The 21,659-nt window shown below is 45.1% G+C and overlaps 1 protein-coding gene and 1 pseudogene across 1 annotated transcript in view; one reads left to right on the top strand and one right to left on the bottom strand.

Moving 5' to 3' along the window:
• Nucleotides 1–21,659, top strand: part of Dyrk1a (dual specificity tyrosine phosphorylation regulated kinase 1A) — a 114,990-nt gene that overhangs the window by 30,912 nt on the left and 62,419 nt on the right. Inside the window, exon 2 of the mRNA XM_051150291.1 lies at nucleotides 10,353–10,438. Within this exon, the coding sequence (XP_051006248.1) occupies nucleotides 10,429–10,438 (10 nt within the window). The 5' untranslated portion in view covers nucleotides 10,353–10,428. The remainder of the gene's footprint in view (nucleotides 1–10,352; nucleotides 10,439–21,659) is intronic.
• On the bottom strand, nucleotides 6,778–7,297 carry LOC127193037 (phospholipid hydroperoxide glutathione peroxidase-like; annotated as a pseudogene).

Here is a 21,659-nt window from a genome sequence, read left to right on the forward strand (position 1 = left end):
CCAAGTGTGTGTGTTAGGACTGTGACAGCACCACCTCATTTTCCACAAAACTCCCATTGATAGTAAAATTGCAGGTGAAAGTTTGTAAGGTATAAGGTTTTGTTTTGTCAGAAAACAAAAATTAAAAAATTGCTTTTGAAAACTTGAGAGGACAAAAACAGTTTCTTGCTATTTTTGGAGGCAGCTATGTTTGTATATATTATGCCAATTTGTAGTTTGCCCCTCCCCCAAACATCATTTTCCCTGTTGTTAGTTCACTGTGTTCACTGAACATCTATGGGAGACCAAGTAGTGCTTTTTCTCCAGTGGTAGATGTTACTTTGCTAAGTATACAGCAGTCACTGGAACACACTGATAGATAATGCTTATTCAGACCAGAAGGTAGTGTGCCTATAAGTGGATGGGGAGGGATTTGAACACCAGCATAGAATGTAACAATCTTATCCATGAGGTGTGGTGGCTTGCCAACTGTAGAGGGAAGTCATTTGCTGCTGAAGAAAGGTGGCAGCCATATGCATGATGAGCCCAGGGAAAGGAATTAGGGCTAGGGTTAGTGTTGTAATGACAATGCTTGGGAAGCTGAGGCAGGAGACTTGCCACAAGTTTAGGCTGGCCTGTCTTAACACAGTGCATTTGAGGTCAGCCTGGGCAAGGCCTTGTTCCCTAAACCAAACACAGACACACTCAGTAAGTAAAGAAGCTAGCTGTCAGGGGCTTATGGAGGCAGTGTGAGCATGGTGGTACTGGAAATAGAGGTGCAGACTTCCCACTTGTGATTTGGGCACACTGAGCTGGGCAAGTGAAAAGGAGTCACCCAGAAGCTTACAAGACTGATACCGAGTAATAAGTTAGGCAGGGAAAGTTGTTAGAGTGAAACGAGTGGAGAGGAGAGTTCAGAGAAGTAAGCACCTTTAGTTAGGGTCAACATGGAAAAGAGATGCAAGAGTGTCTCAAAAGCAAGCCGGCCGTGGTGGCGCACGCCTTTAATCCCAGCACAGCACTTGGGAGGCTGAGGCAGGTGAATCTCTGTGAGTTCAAAGCCAGTCTGGTCTACAGGACAGCCAAGGCTACACAGAGAGACCCTGTCTCTAGGGAAAAACAAACAAACAAACAAACAATCAGAAACTCCAAAATCAAGGAGTGTCTCAAGAGCACTAGTACGTATTCTGAAAGTAAACACACAGACTTTAATCCTAGTTAAGGCAGGAGGGGAGTGGGACTTGTTACAGCAGGGGCCTCTGCTCCAGGAGTATCAGGAGCCTGGGCTAGACCACCTGTCAGAGCACACTGTTAAATGAGTGATGACAAGGAGCAGAGAGATGAGCTTTAGATGGTGTCACACTGGAAAGAGAGACAGCATAGAGGTGGCCAGGAACCTCAGCTCTGTCTTTGGACTATTGAGAAGAGTGTTGGCTTTGAATAGAGGAGGCACTGGGCGGTAGGTGGGAGGTGTGCACAGCGGGCGGTCTTGGTGAAGGGGTAAGACAAGCTGAGCCACTGCTCTTCCTTCACGGGTTAATTTCTCCCCTGGGGACGGAGGGTTTGGGTGCTGCAGTTTTCTTGGGATCCAGGGTGGCTGGGGGTTCCTTGGGAAGTCTGGAACTGAGCACAGTAGAGCATCCAGGAAGATGCCCCAGTTCCTCTTTGGTGTGTTCCTTCCCTCCTTGAAGGGCTGGGCTGGGCGGGCTGGACTGGGTTTCACCAGTCTTTACACTCACAGTCTGAGTAACTAACATGTCTATGTGCAGTGCTAATTAGGTGACAGCTGTAAAACAAGGCAGAGGGACTTGCCTTTAGTTTGTCTGCGCCTTTAGTTACGTTGTAGACCCAGGTGGGGAGTCGGTGCTTTTTAGCAGAAGCTGCTTCCAAAGTGCCTGTTACAGCAGCATTTCTCTGTAACAGTGCTGCATGGGAAGAACATTGCCCGCTCAGGAATGGTTTAGGAGAGATGTAAATGGATAGCTATTGTGTTGTGGTCATTTCTGGACCCTGTTGTTTTTCTGTAGTTTTTACATTCTAAGATAATTAAAAGCAATGGTTTATTAAGATTACACGTAATTCTATGTTTATAAAACTATGGCTAACTCGACATGTATACATGTATGCATGGATATAAATTAATTATATAGCATTTTAATTTAAAATTATGTATGTGAGTCATTGCACTTACAGACCGACCATCTTACTTAGGAAAACTAGTGCAATCAGGAAGGGCAGAGTGGGTCAGTTACACCTGTCTTAGAAGTGGGTTTTAGAAAGGCTGCAGGCTGCTGATTGAACATGTTCTTTCTAAATGCTTTCTGGGGTAGGTGGTGCTTAGTTTAGGAAGTATATCCACAAGTGATTACCCTAGGAGTTCAGATTAGGGAGAAAGTATAACAATAGATTGTGTGAGACTCTCATTCTGAACCTTGTCTGAATGCAGAGAACTACATACCATCTGCCACCTCCTGTCCGTGTGAGAAAATGTGAGCGTATAATTTGTAGGTGGTATCTGTAAGTAAGCAAGCCAGCGGGGGAGGGTCACAGTGCTTCGCTCTGTACTGTGTTCTCAGATGCGCAGAGGCAGGCACCGGGTTCAGGTTTCCATAGTAAAGAACTGGGAACCGCCTACCTACACAATGCCCAGTGGTGTTTTCTAGAATGCGCTCAGGTCTTTTCAGTGGAACCTGTGAACCTATCAAATGATGCGCACATGTATTCTGTAAACTTGTACATTTTGTTGTGTGTGTCTTGTGTTTGTATTGTGCATGTGCCGTGTGCGCTTGGTGCGTATGGAAGCCAGAACACGGTAGCCAGCATGCATTGCTTACCGCTGAGGCTTTTCTCCAGCCCTGCGAGTAATTTCTTAATACAAAGTTACACAGATTTTACAACAGGAGCAGAAATCGTACCACCAAACTGTGGACAGTCAAGTTTTGTGTGGATTTTAGTTTTTTTAATAATTACTATCCTTTAAAATAACTATTATTTGATATAAGATGGTAGAAAGATCTGAAGTTTTAAATTTCAAATAGAATATATACTCATTTTTTAAGCAGTTCTACCTTTTGAACAGTGTAATTATGCGTGAGGGGGTAGACGGATAGCGTGGCTGCTTTGGAGGACTGTAGCTGTGATGAGAATGGGCCCTGCTGGGTCAGAGAATACGAGCAGCAAGTCCAAAGGAAGCAAGGACCTTGGTGGGCCAAGATGGCGGTGCAGCAGTGGGGCCAGTTTGGAAGGCTTCACTCTCAAGGTGAAATCTACCCCAGGAGATTATGGGATGTGCAGCAAGGGAGAGGACAGAGTCTTAGGTGATAAGAGCTCTGGCTTGAGATAGTGGACTGGCAGTAATGTCCATTATCCAAGGTGGAGAGTGAGGAGGAGACGATGTTCTTCCTGTTTCCTTCCTTGGTTTTGAGGAACGCAAGTAAGGGAACTGTTACATTCACTTTAACATGGGGGCAAGAGCCGTGGGTGTGAGTATGAAACTTCATGTTTTTACCATGCTTATGTCTGACTTGGGCTAACTTAATTTTTGGGCCTTAGTTTTTATCATGTGTAACAATGGATATGATAGTGTGATTTATGTATTTAATTAGTGGAGGTTAAGTAAGTTAAAAAGATGCTTCATGCAGTGAATTATAACAGGGAAATTTGATTTCACTGGGTCATTGGAAATGTGGCCCTTGAACTATAGAAAGATCTAAGGTACAAGAGAACCAGCCAGGCATTTCCCTTGTATCTGCACTATACACTGTCCCTCTGGGAAGGGCAGGTAGGGTCCTCAAAGGCTCTGGGGTCTGAGACTGAGAGTCAGAGAGAACAAATGCATTAGCAGACTGAAAAGTCCATCTAAGGCTATGCAGATGCCTGAGTGTGTCTGCGTGGACTGAGAAGACAGAGCAGCAGCACCCCGGGGCATGGTGAGCAGATCTGTGCTGTTCCTGTGCACACACTCTCCAGCTCTTGCTATAGGGGAGATCCCGGGCCTCATGTTCCTGGGGGGCTCACTGCTCTGGATCCCTTCCTCCTCTGCTGTACCTGCTGCTGTGTGTGGATACTTAATGTCTAAATCAGTTTCTGGACAGAGGCTGAATTAGAACTTTGTTTATTTGTTGAAGTAGCAAAAATTTGAGTCAACATTTAATCTACTGAATTGTCGTTGACCTTCTCCTTGGGCTTCGGAACCTGTTATTTCCATACGATTGTTACTGAACCCCGCACTTCTTTCTTTAACACACACTTGAAGCCGTCTCTGTTCGTTAATTCCCATGCAGGGTGTTTGTGCATTAGAGCAGCCCAAGGCCCATGCGGATAGTACTTGTGGCTTGTCCTGAGCTGTTGTCCTGAGCTGTCCCCTTGCAGCTGATGCTTTTCCCCCTAGAAGGAGTATGTAGCAATCTGTTGTATGTTGGAATAAAAATTTCCTGACTAGTTTGGGACAGTTGGCATGTCATTTGCCTAAGATAAATTTTTTAACGTATTAATTTATTACTTAAGACTGTTGCTCTTCCATGTTTGAGATAGAGACGGCAGGGTCTAAGGTCACATCCATGCTTGCGTGGACTCTGGTTCTTGTGTCTTTGTAGTTTTCTCAACCATTCCATGATTTCATTGGAAGAATCTTCTTGGGTGTGGAGCCCTTTGGCGCCTGACTGAGTTGATCAGCAGTGGGGGCTTTGACCTGCTAGTCTCTTGCACCCTTGTTTCCCACATCTGTAAAGTGGTCGCCACAGGATTAAACATGTCAGCACTCACTAAGCACCTGAGCTGCGGTGTCCACAAATATGCTTTTCCTTGTGGTTTCATCAGTAATGTTGGCAGCATGGTAGCGCATCCTACAGGCTAAAAAAAAGGGCTGTGATGAGGTCCCTGCTAGTCTAATTGCTTTCTCTATAATGCCATTCGATCATCTTATTGGGAATTAGAGAGATGGACTATTTTCTGTGTTTAGTATCAGAACAATGACATTTCTTTTCCTTTTTAGCCACTTACCTATTGTAGTTTTGGAAAATTTGCCTCTGCAATTACACGGAAAAGACTTTGTTTCCTTCTGCCCTATCCGTTGCATGATGGGCCCAGAGTAGTAGGGTAGTTATTAGCCATAGGGTACAGTTTTTAGAGAGTCACGGCTTCAATTCACGAAATAGGGTTCTAGAGCTTTTCTTACGTTTATTAACTTTTACATGTGTGAGTGTTTGCCTCCATGTATTGTATGTGGACCACGTGCTGCTTAGAGCTGTTGAAAGTTAGACGCGCTCTGATCTCCTGGAGCTGGAATTGCAGATGGCTGTGCATCTCCGCGTGGGTGCTGGAATTGACCCTCGACACTCTGCATGATCAAGAAGTGCACTTAGCTGCTGAGCCATTTCTCTGGCCCCAAATTTTAGATGTTTTATACTTAACTGGTTTTGTTTATTCAGTTGGTAGCTTTGGAACCACCTAAATTTCCTTTTAAGTTCCATGATGCATCATGTTTTTTTCATATGGACTAAAATCACTTATGAAGTATATATAAAACACAGGAACAGTTAGAGAGCAATAGGAAGCTGTTCATTTGCACTCAGTTTAATAAAATGGTGCCTAATTATTCTTTGAAAGTCTTTGTATGAGAACATTTTAAAAAGCTTGCTTTTGTTGTGACTAGGCCTTACTGTGGAGCTCCAGGTGCCTGTGCCTTGTGCATGCTGGGCTCAGGGTGTGTACCACCCGCTGCCTCATCTGCCTTTTGCAGCAGGTCCCGCTGCTTAGTGACTGTGGAGTTAGAGACACTTTGGAGCTTGGTGTCGTTAGTGAAGGCTCCACACTCAGCTGAGTTCACTGGCCCTGGGTGTGATCTGGCCACACCAGAGCACTCAGTGGTCCTTGTAGTCACAGCCGAGCTGTGCGTGCCAGCTGGTCAGGGCAGCCTTGGGGAACACCAGCGGGGTGGGGGGCTGCTGCTCACTAGTCTCAGCGAGGCATGTGCAAGTGCAAGGGCCTCCCTGTGCACACCACGTGTCCACTGCCGATTGCCTCCCGGAAGACAAGCTGTTGTTCGTCAGACAACTGACAAGTAGCTTCCAAGTTTAGCTTTAGGAAAGCACGAAAGCTCAGTTTTCGGATGGTTGATGGACTGTTAGTAGCCTTCGGCATACTGTGAGCTGAAGCACACCGGAGGGTTCTGGGAACCAGGACGGACAGCTCCTTCTGTGGTGGTCGGGCATGTTTTTATTAGTGTCTACTGCTACCCTCCACAGTTTGTGAATGATTCCGTTTATGACAGAAAAGGAACTAATTGACTATATGTTTTCCAGAAATTAAAGGAAATGACCCTAATATTTTAAGGCTCTTCAAAAAGAAAATCATATCCGAAGCGAGACTGCAGAAGTAGCTGTTGGTGTTTGCAATTACCTGTTTGCAGTGAGTCTTTTTATTTATTATGTACTCCTGCAGGCCAGAAGAGGGCACCAGATCTCACTACAGATGGTTGTGAGCCACCAAGTGGTTGCTGGGAATTGAACTCAGGACCTTTGGAAGAGCAGCCAGTGTCCTTAACCTCTGAGCCATCTCTCTAGCCCTGGAGTATTAGGGTACAGATTCCTTTTTTAAAATTTAATTTATTTTATTTTAATTCACATTTCTATAATTTATTCCCACAAGGCAGCCAAGGTAAAACTTGAGCCTGGGGGCCACAGGCCTCTGGGCCTTCCTCCATCTACTAGGGGTGCACGCCAGGTCCTCAGGACTGCCCCACCAGCAGGCTGGTTTGCAGGCAGACCACCATGAGTGCTGGGGTAGAAGGATCCAGGATTCACAGGGCAGGGGCCTCGGTCACGCTTGGAGGGCTAGAGGTAGCATGGCAGGTCCCTCTCTATTACATGAGGCTCCTCCATGGGACCATCGCGCTTCTCCACGCAGCCAGCCATTCTTAGCAGTGAGAAACTTGGTAGAATTCCATTTGATGGCGTGTCCCAGCATGCCCCTGCCTTCGGGCGGGACTTTCACCCGTTTCCACAGTGGGTGGGCATCGTTCCCATTACACAGATCTTGATGTACAAGTCAAACTTGACACTGTAGCCAGCTGCAGACCCCCTGATTGCTGCCCACCCCCAGCTGGTTGCAAGGGAGACCTGGGTTTTGTTATCCACACTCCGCATATCGGGCGTGCACATTGACTAGCTGAATGTAGTTTACCTTGGTTTTGCTTCATTGCTGCGTTGGTGACGATGCATACGAAACCCTTGTACTTATCCAGGCCAATCATGTGCCCATTGATGGCTTTGGCTGAGAATTCATGTATGGAGCACTGCACAGAGCTGCCAAACATCATGGCCTGCCAGGCCAGGCGCTGCAGAGCCCCACACAGCAGTGCCGGCTGAAGTAAGCCGGGTACACATTAACCTTTTCTTCCTGAAGCCAACAGAGAGGGTTTATTAGAAACTTCATTTAAAATGATGCAATGTCCAGATTTCTCGTGTGAACTGTGTGATGGTTAGGTGGTACAGAAGCCAGGAGCAGGTTGTGTGACCTGGACATATGTTAGCCTTTGCTGCTGCTGTGGCTGCTTCTCCAGTGAGTAGTGAGCCATGCATGGTGCTTCTGAAAGGTGTCAAGACTTTGTTTTTACCTTTACATATTTAAATTAGTAGTGAATAATACTTTACCTTTTTATCAGCTTTTAATAAAAAGAATACTGGAGGCTGGAAAGATGACTCAGCAGTTAAGAATACTTGCTGTTCTTGCAGAGGACCATGCTCAATCCCCAACACCCGTATAGTAGCTCACAACTTGCTGTATGTACCCTCTTCTGGCCTCCAGGTACCAGGATGTACATGATGCACAGACACACATGCAGGCAACACACATACACACACACACACACACACACACACACACACAAAACACACAAAACACTAGGACTGTGTTTGATCCAATGTTGTAAGGACTTTGATGGCAGTGGTGTCACCTGTTCAGTGTGTAAATGTTGCTGGCAAACAGCATGAAGAGTCAAATGCAGCTGTGTATAGCTCCGAACCAGACACCTGACCCTTCTCTGTCGTTTCTGGTAATCCATGCCAGAATTTGAAAGACTGACCATTATTGGGGGGAAAACTATGAAGTGAAAAGTACTTAATTTCACTGATTCAGTTGTTTTTAGAAGCAAAACTACTGTGATGGTTCCTTTCATTGTTTGTTTACCTGCTAACCATGCACCTAGCCACACAACTAGCCCTGTGTTTTGAGAGTTGGTGCACTTGACAGGATGTGTCTTTGTAGCATCAGCGTGTCTGGAAAGGCAGTCCTTTAACAGGAGGTAAGGGATATAGACAGTGACTTCAGAACAGCAGCTTGCAGTTTATAAAGAACCCACAGATCCAGTCCTGTCTGAGGGAGATTGCTCACCAGCAGTGCTTCCTGTCGCTGCTGTTAGAGGGCAGAGGTGGACTTTGACCTGAGAGTTCAAAAGTAGCAGAAATAAGTGAAAAACAAAATAGTTGGCAATAATTAATGGAGATTACGCATGCACACACGCGCACGCACACGCACGCACATACGACCCAGTTGTCTAAAAATACCTCACTTCAGACTTAATTTTCCTATTATTTGGTAGTATTACTTGGACTTTAAGTAATAAGGCTAATTAGTACTATTTGTTGTGAATTATAATCATTGATAAGAGTTGTTTCAGTCTAGATTTTTCTTCCTTTCCCCCTTCCCTCCCCTTCCTTCCCTCGCTCCCTCCTTTCTCCCTTTTCCTTTCCTTTCCCTGTCCCTTTCCCCTTCCCCATGTATGACCTGAAATGGGCTACACGCAGACAGTGTGACTTGGGATGGACACTTGAGAGTACATACTAAGTTGGAAAAAGGCGTCTGGAAGGATGGTTGGGAGGATGCATCCTGGGAAGTGTGTGGAGGTCCAGGCACTGGGATGCAGGCAGCACCACAGAGGGCAGCTTGCCCAGATGATTTAGCTTAGATAGACTGTTGTCTTTTCTTCCTCAGTCTGTAACACTTATGACTAACAGTATTTTTGTATTTGTTGGTGCGTTTCTTCGTGGTTTCCTTTCTTTAAAAAACTGTGTGTGTGTGCGTGTGTGTGTGTGTGTGTGTGTGTGTGTGTGTGAATGTGTGTTTAAGTGTGTGTAAGAGCATTGGCTGCTCTTCAAGAGGATTAGGTTCAATTCCCAGCACCCACATGGCAGCTTACAACTGTCTGTAATTCAAGTTCCAAGAGATTACACAAACATTCAAAACACCAATTCACATAAAATAATAATCATTAAAAGAATTTACATATAAAACTTCTTTAAAGGTTAGCAAACAAGCCCAGCTATCTCAGGAATCAATGTGTTTTGCTTGTTTGCTAATTCATTCATTCAGCTTGATAGCTAGGCCCAAATAAGTAACTCTGCTTCCTCTGGAGTGCTCACTGAATTTCATAATATCACTTAAAAAAAATTTTTTTTTTTTTTTGGAAGTTAGGTTTTAGCCTGTTTGTCTTTGCTTCTCTCTTGTCACCACCTTGTGTTCTCCCTTGATAGCCAGGACGTTGTCTTCGCCTTCCCACGTCATCATGGAATTGTCCCACCAGTAACTGAATAACCAGTGGAAGCAATAAATAGCTTAGTTAATAGTTAATAAATAGTTAGTTAAGGGCCAGGCATGGTGGCGCACGCCTTTAATCCCAGCACTTGGGAGGCAGAGGCAGGTGGATCACTGTGAGTTCGAGGCCAACCTGGTCTACAAAGTGAGTCTAGGACAGCCAAGGCTACACGGAGAAACCTTGTCTCAAAAAACAAACAAACAAACAAACAAACAAAAAAAGTTAGTTAATAATATTAGTTAGTTAGTTAATAAATAGAAAATTGAGATGGAGCCGCTGGAGAGCCAGGGAGGGTGTATGGACAGGGCACCACACAAGCGAGATGGCTCTGAACTGCACGCAGACAGCAATGGCGACACACCGTCTCTCCCACAGGGAGCTTTCGTTACCTTGCCTTGACAGTTCCTATGAGAAGTGAAGTGAAATTCTGTGGTTTGTGCAGAGTGTGTAAGCTCAAACAGCAGCTTGTTCCTTTAGATTTGCTGCACAGAGCTGCACGGTCAGTGCTTATGCTTACTTGATGCCTAGAAATCCTCAACGTGTTAACTGCTCATAGGCACATTTTATTACTTTCTTCTTTTCCATGAAAAATGATTATTATATATGTTTTCTATATGCTCTAGATGAATAAAAATTACTCAAATAAGTATAGTGGTTAGTAACTTAAGTTGACAAATTTGAAATAATTTCCATGTGTTTGGGGGTTGTGCTTAGACACCCTGAGTTGGGGCGTTTGTCTTGCATCCTCATATCTTATCGTAATTTGTTTTTTTTCACACAGTGTTGTAGTTTTGCCGCTGGACTCTTCCCTCCCTTCCCCCACCCCATCAGGATGATATGAGACTTGAAAGAAGACGATGCATACAGGTGACTCAAGTTTTGAACTACAGTAGAGCTATGACTGTAAGACAATGTGGGGAGCAACAGTGCGTTTGGAGGGTGGGGCTTCTGACAGCATGGAGTGGAGGGAATTACTTAGATAGATCAGCAAATGCCCAGGTGGAAGATACTCAGTGGCTCTGAGTCTCAGTTTAATACTCAGTGTTAACAGTGATGTTGACAGAGCACTTCCTAGTAGTTGAGCTTTTAAAAGCTGGCTCATGCTTTTAAAGTTGAAATATTTGTTCTAAAAACTAATAACATTTACTTTTATGTTAAATATGTCTCCTTGTATCCCTGTGAGTACATAGCAAATTTTCCATGGGAATGAATGTTAAGATATTTCAATGAGACTAACAAGTAAAGGTAAAAGTTGTTGGCATAAATGTGTGTGTGTGTGTGTGTGTGTGTGTGTGTGTGTGTGTGTGTGTGTGTGTTTCCTTACACAAGTGTGGTCTGGGAGTTTGTGCTCCTTTGTTCCTTTTCTTCTTACGTTCTCAAAGTTTCCTCTTCTCTTTCATCCTTATATCATCTAAATTTATTGATGAACACTAGTGTGAGGATGTCCTTTGGTGTGTGTTCGTGTGCTTCACGGTTGATTGAGTGTATCAAAGCAGAGCTGACTCCGTTCTCAGTGTGGCTGTGTGTTCAGTCTAAAAAGACAGTGTAGCCAGCAGTAAAATGTGCCTAACCATGGTATGTAGGCAGGCGGGGACGTTCTGTTAAACAAGTTACTTTTACTGGTCGATGTGAGTTCTTATCTGATTATATTATAAATTAATATTTGAAAATGATTTTTAAGTGGAAAATAAATCTTGAGTAGTTGTCTGGTATCTAATGATAATTGGTATAGCTGTGGGTGATTTTTAATTTTTTGTGACTCAGATTTTCTAAAAGTAAGTTTTATTTTGCTTTAGAAATAATTTTATTTTCTGTGACAAAAACGTGTTTGAATATAGCATTTGTAAATTAAATGATATGAGAAAATGAGTTACCATGTATTTTACACATGGGGCCCTCTGTCTCTCAGAGTCTGATGGTAACTGTTTAATTAAGTCAGTGAGCACTCACCCCTCTGTATGTAGGGGTGCATGTAGGTAGCATGTAGACATCCCATGAGCTAGCCTCAGTGGACGGCTATTGGAGTCACTGTGGTGCTAATGCTGAACGCCATCGCCATGGAGGAGTCAACAGGAGTACTGCTTACAGAAACGGGTTCTTTCTATCGGATAACCCTGGCCCTTTGATGCATGAACAGTCCATCAGCACTATCAGTTGCGATCTGCTCCGTGGCCACAGTCTGTGTAGCAGCTGGGTTATGCTGAGCAGATGCTGTCTGCATTGCAGTAGAGGTCAGTAGGAGAACAAAGTAGCTTTTAGTTGTCTCATTGTTATCTGTGAATTACTGATTGGGGACATTTTCCTTCATGAGGTTTTCCATTTGTAAATTTGTTCATAACCAAAGATACTGTGTGTTCTTAAGTATCTGTTTCTTTTAAAAGCTTTATGGTCTCAATGGAATTAAATAGCTGGAGAGTAAGTGTTTTAAAAAGATACCTAATTGTCTTAGGAACTGTTGCAATACAGGAGAATTCTGTGGACTTAGATTTGTGATATAAACCAGTCTTTTGGCTTTTTGGAACTTAACAATATTTATTGCCTTAGAAAAGAAAAAAAATGACCCAAGAAAGCTTGTATAACACATATGTACATTGTTGGTGGATTTCTCATTCATAACTAGAAAGCTGGGTCTTTTTGATAATAAAACCAGCAGGGTCCTGATGAGTTAACATGGTGCTTTCGTCTTGCATTGTACTTTGGGTGGCACAACACACACAAGCTCATAGGGAGTTCGCAGTGAGACTGCAGTGTTCACGGTGTTCTGTCCCCCTTGCTCATGGTGCTGGCCTTGCTGTGTCAGCCACGGGAGTGGTAGCCGACTGTCCCTGGCCGTGCTTCTCATCGTGACTATGTGAGGTGATGGCTGTGGTCATTTCCTTGGTTTTGTTTTTGAGTTACTGTGAGGTGATAGTTGTGTTTATTTCCTTGGTTTTGGGAGGGGGTTTACTTTGCTCTTGTACACATATGTAAAGAGTCATGCAGTACACCATAGGCTGTTACCTGTTGTTTCCCAGTTACACTCCTGTGACACTGGGGAGAAAGGAAGGTAGTTCTTTACTGCCCCCTGAGTCAATGTCAGACCAGCGTGTCTCAGCACAGGGGTGTACTGGCTGTCTGATCTACCCTGTGTAAGCTCTAGGCTCCTTTTGTCATGTTAAATGCAATTAGAGCTCTTAGATGCATTCAGAGTTTCCTTTGACTTTTGGCAGACTGCGTGAACATTTATTTGTCTACTGCTTATTTTGTAGCAAGGGCTGTACTGGGCGTTGTGCCGCTAAGGGTTTTCTAGGGCCGTATTTCCCTTAGAGCAAGGGGTGGATTTGTGAGGACCTAGGTCGTGCAATGGGTGTATGTCATAACATTTTAGCGTTTTCCTATTGAATTCAAGGCACCGATAGCAAAGCCAGGCTAACCCTGCTGAGCGAAGCCAGGCTAACCCTGCTTATAGTCATAGCTTCAGCTGACCGTTCGGTGCCCATGTTATAAAAGCCTCTGGTAGGGTCAGTGCAGTGTCTGGGTGGGTGAGTCTGATGGTGGTCATGAATGTACAGTAAAGAAATGTTTTTGAAACTTTTTTACTACACTTGTTTACTGATGTTTGTGTGCCTCAGTGTGAAGGACTCTGTGGGCGTCAGGTCTCTCTCCTCCGTCTGGGTCCTGGGGATTGAATTCATGGAGCAGGCTCCTTCACTGGCTGAGCCATCCTGCTCTGCACCTCCAATGGCACTTTGTTTTCTGGGTCCTCACTCTGATGCCAGCTCCAGACTCAGGTGACTGCCTCCTGGTTGTCTCTCCTACATAGCCCTTTCTCCTCATTTAAACATTGTAGTGATGGGATATGCTAGCCCACCTAGGGGCATTTGTGATCCGGAGGGCCTACGAGTAACTGGATTTGAGATCCAGGCAGTATGCCTTTAGTCCCAGGACTTGGGAGGCAGAGGCAGGCAGATCTCTCAGTTCCAGGGCAGAGAAATCCTGTCGCAAACAAACAAACAAACAAACGGATTAGATGTGGAGGCGCATTCCCATTAAAGGCTCCTGCAGGAAGGAGCCTGCAAGGCCAGCCTTCCTTCAAGGACTCCCCTTTATAGCTTGCCTTAAATTCCCTTACATCCTGTAGACCATTATTTGGGATGACCCTTGGTCCTCTTCTTTGTTTTAATGGTTTTCTTTACCCAGGTAGCCTTTTCTTTTTAAGCACATTAATAGTGACATGCTAGTCTGTAGTGGTTGGGGGGTGGCAGTGGCTCACTGGAAAAGTGCTCACTGTGCAGTTGTGAGGACATGAGTTTGGATCCCTAGCACCACATGAAAAGATGACCTGTAAGCATGCACCACATTCCTTCTAGCTCAGGGGAGGTAGAGACAGGAGAATTTCTGGAACTTAATTCCCACCCAGCCCAACCCAGCCCACTGAGTGGGAATAAGCAGGAGGCTGCTTGCCTCTGAGGACACGCAGCCCTCTACACAAGAGGCCATTGGAAGTAGTCCAGAGCACGCTCCCATCTCACACCCCCCTCCAAGGCAGGCTCTCATGTAGCTCAGATTTACTGTCCTGAGCCTCCTGGGTGCTACAAGAAAGCAGGTGAGCAAGCCATGGGGAGCAGGCCTGTGAGGCAGCGCCCTCTGTGGCCTCTGCTTGAGTTCCCGCTGTGACTTTCCTCAGTGATGGAGTGACCTGAGAGTTGTTAGAAGGAAGTAGACCTTTTCTCCCAAGTTGCTTTTGGTCATGGTGTTTTTATCATGGTGACAGACGTGCACCAAGTGTTTAGTCTCTTGGCGCTGTGGCACATCCTCCTCATCATCTGTTGGCCTGCCCCCCCCATCCCTCGCCAGTTTCAGTTGAGATCACACTGAGCCATTCATGGTGGTGAGCTTGGGGAGAGTGCATTTGAGGCTCCTGTTGACTAGAGTTCCACCGTGAGTGACCTACTGACACTTGTACTGGTCCAGTACTCAGACAGACCTAACTGGTCTTGAAGGTGGATAAGTTCCGGTGTGTGCTGCTTTTTATCTTTTTATCATGTGAGCATTTCCTAGCTTATGTTAGATATTGCTTATTCACAGCAACCCCTACCCACCTTTGTTGAGCCAGGGCTGTTTTGTTACATAGCTCTGGCCATTCTGGATCTTTCTTCCTAGAGCAAGCAGTACTGGCCTAGTGCTCACAGAAATTACTTTCCTGCCTCTGCCCTTGGAGCTCTGGAATTAGAGGCGTATGCCAGCCATGCTTAGCTGATCTTGATATTTATTTTATATCTATGAGTGTTTTGCCTGCATGTATGTCTGTGCACTATGCATATGCCTGGTCAGTTCAGAGGACAGAAGAGGGTACTGGGTCCCCTAGGACTGGAGTTGTAGGTGGTTGTGAACCACTATCTGGGTGTTGGCAATCAAATCTAGATCGAATGCAAGAACAACAAATGTTCTTAATCACTTAGCTAACAGTCTACTCCAAGCTGCTGTTTTAAAAAATTAATGTTTCCTCAGTTTTAAGAATAACTAACAGGTATTCATGAGTGTTTAGCTTGAATGTCAGTTTCTTAGCTTTGGGGTGACTCAGGTCGTGTGATTTGGAAAACTCTATAAAGTTCGCATAAAACTTCTCAGAAAGCTGATGGTCAGGTGTTAGGCTTGACTGGGATCTCTTAGGTGGCTGCAGTGGCTGCTACAGCTAAAGCTCAGATGGCGAGAAAGCTCAGCTGCCTCAAAGACACTGGCCATGGAAAGCTCAGCTGCCTCAGAGACACTGGCCATGGAAAGCTGCAGCTGCCTCAGAGACACTGGCCATGGAAAGCTGCAGCTGCGCCCTTTCCTGAGTTACAGGTCAGGTCTGTGGCTCCTTGTGTGTGTGCAGGGTCCTTGGGAGTGGAGCGCCGAGCCTGCCAGCTCACTCCTGTCAAGCGGTAGCTGCCTCAGGAAGCTCTTCACGTGCTTTCTTGTTATTTGCCACTTCTTTTCATGTCTTTACTTGTTTTGTGATTTCAGCTTTTATTTTCTAAGCAGAAGTGTTATTGATTGTCATGTATATACAGTATAAAAATAAAATCTACATGTAGCTATGATGGGTCAGTCTCAGTATATAGTCGAATTTCTTCGATAGTAAGGTCTTTACTCAAGGGCTAGAAGAAAGCAGATGTTTACATTATTTTAATGTTTTAAATTTAAATTTATTTACTTGTTTGTGTGCGTGCTCTTTTGCTGGAGTGTGCCTGTGGAGGTCTGAGGACAGCTTGTGGTTGTCACTTCTCTTCTACTATGTGGGTTTTGGAGGAAAGTCCCATTTTGCTGGTCCTTACAGTACTTTTTATTTTAAGGCTTTTTTGCAAACGTCTTAGTTAGGCTTCTACTGCTATGGTAAAACATGATGACCCAAAGCAGCTTGGGGCAGCGTGTCTCAGCTTGCAGCTCCATGACTTAGTCCAGCAGGGAAGTAAGCCAGGCAAGAACTCACTGAAGACAGAGACCCTAGCCCCCCAGGAGTTTTATATATCGTGCGTGCGTGCGTGCGTGCGTGCGTGCGTGCGTGCGTGCGTGCGTGCGTGCGTGTATATGTATGTAGTTCAGAGGACAGGTGTCAGGAGCAGGTTCTCTACTGCCCCCTTGTGGGATCCAACTGAGCCATCTTGCCACCTCTTCAATTATTTGTTACATTTTACACAACCTATACATAGTTTTTATAGTTTACATAAGAATTATTAGACAAAGAATCTGATGTGGTCAACGTCATTGTCATCTTCTGTCATTATTTTTTTCTTTTTGTTGTTGCTATTATTTTGACATAGGTTTTGTTTTGTTGTTGAGGGTGTAGCCACATCTAACTTAGAACCCCAGACCTTTAGCCTCGGCTCTGGAAGTGCAGGGATTCTAGGTGCCTCTGTCAGGCTGGCTGCAGTGCAATTCTAACAAGAACGAGGAGGAGGTGGAGAGATGTTTAGTGGTTAAGAACACATGATGACTTGGCTTCAGCTCACAGCACCCACATGGCAGCTTACAATCACCTGTAACTATGATTTCAGAACCTCCATGAGCACCGGGCACATACATGGTATACCTACATACATGCATATGCACATACATACATGAATGCATACATGCATGCCAACAAAACACATACACATAAAATAAAAGTAATCTTCAAAAAATGTGGTAAAAGGAGAACCAGAAGGAACAGACTATCACATAGATCGTAAAAAAGCAGAAAGACATGTCTGCAAAGTTTCCAACGTGCTTTAGAACACCCAGAGAAACCTACAAGACTCATGGAAATATGGAAGAACAACATAAAATTGGGTAAAGGAAATTCAGATGTTTGTTGATATTTTTGGAAAGGGGAAAAAATCTTGTGTAGGTGCTAGGGCTGTAGTTAATTGGTAGAGTGACTGTTCAAAATGATTGTGGCCACCGTGTTGTTGTACCCCAGCACTGCAGACACTGTGTGGGCTGCACCTAGGAGGAGGAGGCAGGGACACCGGAAGGGTCAGAACCTGGGGCACATGAGGCCTGACTCAAGTACACCAACAAATGAAGGGGTCCCTGCCTCAAGTCCATAGATGATTAAAAAAGAAGTTTCAATTGAAGAATTCTTCAGATAAGTAGATTATGAGTGGCAGAAAAATGTTACAATGCAACAAAACAAAACTAAACAAAAACCAAAATGCAAAGCATATACGCACACATTTCAAAGAAAGGGATAGTTAGTGAAGAGATGGAGCAACAGGCGTTTGCTGTTTTGTCTACACTGAGAGAAGGCGGGGCGGGCAGGGAGGAGCACAACAGCGTGTCCACCTGGGTAGACCACTGTGGGCAAGCCCGGGTATGTTGGCACACACCTGCATTCCCTGCACCCTGAGACAGAGGCAGGAGGATTTGTGCAAGGGGGAGGCCAGTCGTGTCTACATAGAGTTTCAGGCCAGCCAGCTCTATATGGCAAGATTCTGCTCACAAAGAAACAACAAAACAACAGCCCCAAAGATGGACCATAAAGATAAACGTGCAAAGGGCCCAGCTACTTATTGAGGTGCGGACTGTCAACATGACCTGACTTCTGATGGCAACTGCTGATGCACTCAGGGAAAGCTAAGACTTTTATGTTTACTCTACAGTGGAAAGACAGCACGTACAACGTTAAGCCGTGAGAGTGCATTGGGACAGCACGGCTTTTACGGGTTCTTAAGGACTGCGCCAGAGAACGAGCTCACACAACGAAGAGATGGTGTGGGACCAGACACAGTCATGGGCCACACATCGGCGGTTATGAGAAGCTGCCCTGTAGAGAGGGAGCAAGCCAGCGGGGCTTCTTCAGACGGAAGAGTCCTGACGGCTCTGTAGTTACTAACTGGGCGTAAAAGAGTGTCACTTGAGCTTGGAGGCAGGTGGCAGGTGGCTGTTGTCTCTGGGTAGGGAGTGCTTGGGCCTACTCTTCTCTCAGAGACAGGACAGACAGACACAGTAGACAGAGATGGGACAGCGGTGACCTCACCCCGCCGTCTCTTCTTGGGCCACTGATGAGAATGACGGTGACGGTGGCCAGTCTCAGGCGCACAGCCTGGGCGGCACTGCCGTGGATGGGCGCTGCCTTTATCACGGCTTCCTAACGTCCCCTCCCGGCTGGCCCTGTGCTAACTATTCACATTTGGGGCTGCGGTTTCTTAAATTTCTTACTTGTTTGAGAAACTGGTAGATCTTGTCAAGTTACATACTAATGCTCCACAGTTTATTTATTCTGCTAGTGTTACCAGTTCCGACTCATGTTGTGCACTAATTGGGAGTTTTTGTTAAGCCCTAAGTGTCCGTCTCTCATATTACTGGTTACATTAAAAATGGAGTCTGCATGGGCAGCTGTGTTTGTCAGGTCCTGGAGGTACAGGCTCTGCTCCATCCCTCAGCATAGGCTCTGTGCTTGTCCTGTCACCTGCTGTGTATAGGAGCTTGGGGAAGAGTGTTCGGAACAAAGCCGGAGAGTTAACACATCATTTCTCAGACCTCTGCACTTGAGTTGCTTCTGGCATAAATATAGCAGAAAAATATTTTGAGTTAATTTTTAGTTGAAATATACTTGAAATAATTATTTGATGTTCTTTCTATCCTTGTAAAGTATAAAATACACCATATCTGTGATGGCAAAATTAATTCTCTGTCTTCTTGGGTTTCACTCATCGCCACTGGTGTGTGAGTGTGAGAGTTCCTTAAAGACGGTGACACGTACACTCATTGGCTTCACAGATTCTTACTTCCCAGGGATCTGTAATCACCACTATTGTATGTGTTCCCAGTAAGATTGTCTCAGTTCAGGCTGGGGTGGATCTTAAGAGGTCACCAATGCTCCTCACAGGAAGAGAGACTGCTGTTAGTATCTGGTGGCAGTGTTATCTCTTGTTCCATGTACGCTGCTGAGCTCTTACTATGTCATGAACTGTTATAAGCTATCTGTGTAGTGACTGATTTTCTCTTGGTGATAGATGGCTCTAGGAAGGGGCTGTGATTGACTAGGCCAGAGGCTAAGTGACATACGCCAGGTCACACACCTTGCACCCTGTTACCATTGTAAACTAGTTCTCAGTTCACATCTGTCTGGGTGTGTCTTCATAGCACCGTGCTGCATAGCAGCTTGATGTTGTTTGCTTGTTTCAGGAATGGATAAGGCCCTAAAATAGAAGAGAAACATAATAGGTTTTCAGATATGCTGAACAAATTAGAATAAAGCCATGAGCAATCTGTTGATGGCGATGACATTTTATTTTCTGTAATGTCCCCCTGTAAAGAGATCTTTTTACATGGTGGTGGTGCATGCCTTTAATCCCCATACTTGGGAGGGAGAGATAGGCTGATCTTTGTGAATTCCAGGGCATCCAGGGCTACACAGAAACAAACAAACAACAACAACAACAACAACAACAAAGGAGAGATCCTTAGGGGCTTCATGGCTACCTCTCTGCTGATGGGACAAGGTGCAGTTGCTCACCAGTGCGGCTGTCGTCCGTGGAAGTAATCACTGGTTGAAACAGGAGCATGCTGTCTTAAATAGCCAAGTCAGAGGAGCATTATTAACAGGGATGTGAATGCTTGACTGAACTGAGATAACATGCTTGTTTCTGAAAATGATTTTATGGAATTTATGCTTTATATTTTAAGAAAATGTTATGGGTATATTTGACCAATTATTTAAAATGTTTTAAATTTTAGTTCAAGAAGTAAAACAGAAAACCCAAAGCAAGAAACCAGGAATGACCTTGTCATGTGGGTGACCCCTTTAAAGATGAAACCTAAGGTTTGGTTTTTGTCAAAGACTTGTCCTGTCTTTACCTAGTCTCTAAAGACAGTGTAGAGATCGTCATATTAGTGGCTCAGTATTAGAGAGAGACTGGTAAGTTCACTATCATTTTGGCCTGGTTTGGTTTTTGTCAGCTTGGCACATGCTAGAGTTATTTGGGAAGAGGCACGTCCATCAGGAGAATGCCATCATCAGTCGGATTGGCCTATTGGCAAGTCTGCAGGGCATTTTCTTCATTGATGATTGCTATGGGAGGTCCAGTCCACCATGGGTGTCCTGTTGTATAGAGAGCAGGTTAAACAAGCCAGTGAGCAGAGCTCTTCGTTGTCTCTGCCTCAGTTCCTGCCTCCAGGGTCCTGTCCTGGCCTCCCTGGATGGTGTAATCTGCAAGCCAAGCAAACTGGTCCTCAGGCTGCTGTTGGTATGGCAGGAATGGAAACCCAAGGCACAGCTGTACAGACCACAGCACATCTACAAGGAGTTTGTTCTAAATGTAATTGTTTTAAAGCACGGCTGATAATTAAAGGTGTAGTTCCCTCCCTGGAGTGTGCTCAGCTTTAGTGACCTTCCTACTGAACACACTAGGCAGTAAGTACCACTGCTGCCTGGGTCTGTCTCTCTCTCTTTGTCTTTCGTAATGTTGTGAGGAAGCCAGGGGAGCTCATGAGAAAGCTCATGGAGATGTCTGCCCAGGTCCCCAGCTCTGATCCCAGGCAGCATCAGCTGTTAGCTTACATGAGTGAGCAGGTTCCTTGTGGACCCAGCCCCACCTCTCACCCCCTTAAAGGCGTCTACCCAACACTGAGTGTGGACAGTGATTGTCCCTACGCAGAGTGCAGGTTTATATGCAAAATAAACATGGGTATTGAGATAAACTTCTCAGTGCTTGAGTATTGTCATGCCGTGATAATTGGACAGCGGCAGTTCCCAGCTGTGCTCTGAGAGTGTCACAATGAAGGCTGGCCCAGGGTTGCTGCCATAGAGGCAGGACATTCCAGTTAGTGACGGGCCACCTAGGAGAATGCACTGGGTGATGAGGAGGATGGGTTTCAGCGTCTCTTCGGTAGAGTGGGTACCACTCACTGGAGGAGGCGCAGACACAGGGCTCAGGGCTGTGAGGACTCTGTTGTCTGTGTGCGCACTCCCCTTCCTTCCACTGCCCTGCCTCAGGACACCTCCTTTACTGCTCGATCCCTCCAGTCCCCCCTTGACTTCCCCACGTATGTATGCATCTGTTGATGGGTCGCTACCCTCTTCTCAGGTTGGGTGGGCAGCGGAATGGGAGGACATTTGTTCATCACTAGTTGTTACTAACCCTGGACAGAAAGCTACGAGCTGTTAAAATATGTACTGTTTCTGTGGCCTGTGGGTCATGGCCCGTGTTTTACAAACCTTGTCATTCTTTGGGCCATATTAGCCCGTGTGCTAAATTCACACTTGTATTTTCCGTTTTTACTGTGCTCTAATCAGTTTCCAGGCCTGCGTTTAAGGGTTAAGACCTTTTGGAAATAGAAAGAATTAGAACTTATTTTTCTTTCCCTTGTTCCCATTCTTAGGAATATCTTTTAAATCACTTCCATCTTAAAGGTGTTTTCTTGATTACTTCTATCATTTTTAGATACAGTGTTAGTTTATACTACTGACAGTCTGCTGAGAAGACAGAATACTCACCTGCACTGTCTTCTTCCTGCCATCTTCTCCTGGTCCTCTTTTTAATGTTTCTGGTTAGTTAAACATTTTATACAATCAATTTAAAACCTCTCTCTTTGGACCCACTGATTTCTTTTCTTTTCTTTTTTAAAGACAGGTGTTCTT

This window comes from Acomys russatus, chromosome 8 (genome assembly GCF_903995435.1).
Source record: "Acomys russatus chromosome 8, mAcoRus1.1, whole genome shotgun sequence".
Classification (NCBI taxonomy): domain Eukaryota; kingdom Metazoa; phylum Chordata; class Mammalia; order Rodentia; family Muridae; genus Acomys; species Acomys russatus.